Here is a 2,639-nt window from a genome sequence, read left to right as displayed (position 1 = left end):
AACAACAACTCTGTAAACAACAACTCTGTAAATAACAACTCTGTAAATAACACTGTAAATAACAACGACACTGTAAACAACACTGTAAACAACAACAACTCTTTAAACAACAACTCTGTAAACAACAACTCTGTAAATAACACTGTAAACAACAACAACTCTGTAAACAACAACAACTCTGTAAATAACAACTCTGTAAACAACAACAACTCTGTAAATAACACTGTAAATAACAACAACTCTGTAAACAGCAACAATGTAAATAACGACTCTGTAAACAGCAACACTGTAAATAACGACACTGTAAACAACACTGTAAACAACAACAACTCTGTAAACAACAACAACTCTGTAAACAACAACTCTGTAAACAACAACTCTGTAAATAACAACTCTGTAAACAACAACAACTCTGTAAATAACACTGTAAACAACAACAACTCTGTAAACAACAACAACTCTGTAAACAACAACAACTCTGTAAACAACAACAACTCTGTAAATAACACTGTAAATAACAACAACTCTGTAAACAACAACTCTGTAAATAACACTGTAAACAACAACAACTCTGTAAACAACAACACTGTAAATAACAACAACTCTGTAAATAACAACAACTCTGTAAACAACAACAACTCTGTAAACAACAACACTGTAAATAACAACAACTCTGTAAACAACAACAACTCTGTAAATAACACTGTAAATAACAACAACTCTGTAAACAGCAACACTGTAAATAACGACACTGTAAACAACACTGTAAACAACAACAACTCTAAACAACAACACTGTAAAACAACAACTCTAAACAACAACAACTCTGTAAACAACAACAACTCTAAACAACAACACTGTAAAACAACAACTCTAAACAACAACAACTCTGTAAACAACAACAACTCTAAACAACAACTCTGTAAACAACAACAACAACACTGTAAAAAACAACAACATCCTGTTTGTTTTTATGCTGCGACAGCGCGGCTCACACGGCTCACCTCTTCTGTCAGCTTGGTGTTGGACTTCTCCAGAGCGTCCACTTTGGCCTGGAGGTTGTTGACCGAGGCGCTGTGGACAGGAAACAGGAAGTCATGAAGCTCAGAGCGGGGGGCGGGTCAAGGCGGGTCAAGCCCCCGGTAAACAAACCTTAAATGTCTGTTCAGCTCCTCCACGTAGTTCTTCTGATCCAGGATGGAGGTGATCTGATCGTCCCTGAGGGGACAGACAGAGAGACGCCGTCAGCAGAGAGGAAACAGCTGAAACCTTTTAAAAATCAATAAATTGATCAGCAACAGTGAAGAATTTATCAGCTTGTTGCTACTTCAACAATCCAATATTAAAATGTTCGGCTCATTCAGGACATTTAATGGGATTTTTGGTTTTTGTGCAATTTAGACTTTTTGAAATATTTAGCTTTTCAGACACTTTTTCCTCATTTAAAATAAAAAGCTTTCTTTAAATCCTTTCGGCTGTTTACGGCTCATTTCAGCTGTTTTCTAGTTGTATTCTTTTAGCTGATCTATGCTAATTTCAGCTCATTCTTGCTAATGTCAGCTAATTGCTTATTTCAACTTTCCCTTTCTAGTTGAAGCTTTTTATGCTCCATTCAGCTGCTACATGCTCATTTCTGCTGTTTCCTGTCTTTTCAGGTACTGTTTAGCTGTTTTTCCCATTTTAGCTTTCTTATAGCTAATTTCACTTTTTATGTTCATTTCAGCTTTTATCTTCAGCAAACAAGCCATTTTTAATTAGCTAATTTTAGCTTTTTTTAGCCTTTTTTTTTTGCATTCATGCTGCGTTTTTGCAGGAAATGCCGTTTTTTTTATTTAATGTTACAACGTTTATGTCAACAGCTGAAAGGTGGATTTAGGTCATAACCATTTTAGCCTCTTTAACCCTTTAACTGCCTGGTCAACCAAATGTTTGACCATATTTTGAGCTGATGAATTTCAAAGAAGGGGATGTTCAACCAAACTGAAACTGATTGAGGCATCTCTACCACTTGGTTGAAGAATGCAATGCTAACAACATCCACCAGAAGGCACTGTGACATTTCATCTTTCCCTCCTCCAACCAGGAAGTCAAGAACAAGGAAATTTAACAAGACATCATGAAAGAAATTAATCTTTTTTTACATGTTTTGGTAATAAAGGCCTTACTAAACAGAATTATGACCGTTGACGCAGTTCAAAAACTCTAAATATATTTTAAATTTTTTTTGAACATGTGCTCTACCAAACAATTTGTCAATTCACAGAAAGGGTAGAAATTTTTTAAAAATCTAATAAAAATGATTACTTCCCATAAAATCAACTCAATCAAACCCTCTAGTTTTTCTCCATTAGTTTAACCTGTATTCCAGCTGATGATTTTTTTTTTACACATTTTAAAGCTAAAAAACAATATTAGTGGGGTGTTTGGAGATATTTGAACCTGTGTGGATCAGAGAAAATCTGATTTTACCCTGAAATCTGTGTAAAAAATGTTTGAATATAAAAATATCTGTATTATTCATGAGACTAAATGTCTGTTTTAAAGTATTTAAATGTAAAAATGAGATCAGATTATATTTTTGTATCAAAAAAATATATCGAAAAAAAAAGTCACTGATGATGAAGAAACTAATATTAAGT

At 34.1% G+C, this 2,639-nt stretch overlaps 1 protein-coding gene across 4 annotated transcripts in view; it reads right to left on the bottom strand.

The window, feature by feature from the left end:
• Window positions 1-2,639, bottom strand: part of rufy3 (RUN and FYVE domain containing 3) — a 23,394-nt gene that overhangs the window by 10,764 nt on the left and 9,991 nt on the right. For all 4 annotated transcript variants that reach the window (XM_014026723.1, XM_014026720.1, XM_014026724.1 and 1 more), the window contains exons 7-8: window positions 1,153-1,218; window positions 1,005-1,074 (exon numbers count right to left, since the gene is read on the bottom strand). In XM_014026723.1, the coding sequence (XP_013882177.1) occupies window positions 1,005-1,074; window positions 1,153-1,218 (136 nt within the window). The remainder of the gene's footprint in view (window positions 1-1,004; window positions 1,075-1,152; window positions 1,219-2,639) is intronic.

This window comes from Austrofundulus limnaeus, unplaced genomic scaffold, assembly GCF_001266775.1.
Source record: "Austrofundulus limnaeus strain Quisiro unplaced genomic scaffold, Austrofundulus_limnaeus-1.0 Scaffold584, whole genome shotgun sequence".
Lineage (NCBI taxonomy): Eukaryota > Metazoa > Chordata > Actinopteri > Cyprinodontiformes > Rivulidae > Austrofundulus > Austrofundulus limnaeus.
This window is presented reverse-complemented; position numbering and strand designations above follow the sequence as displayed.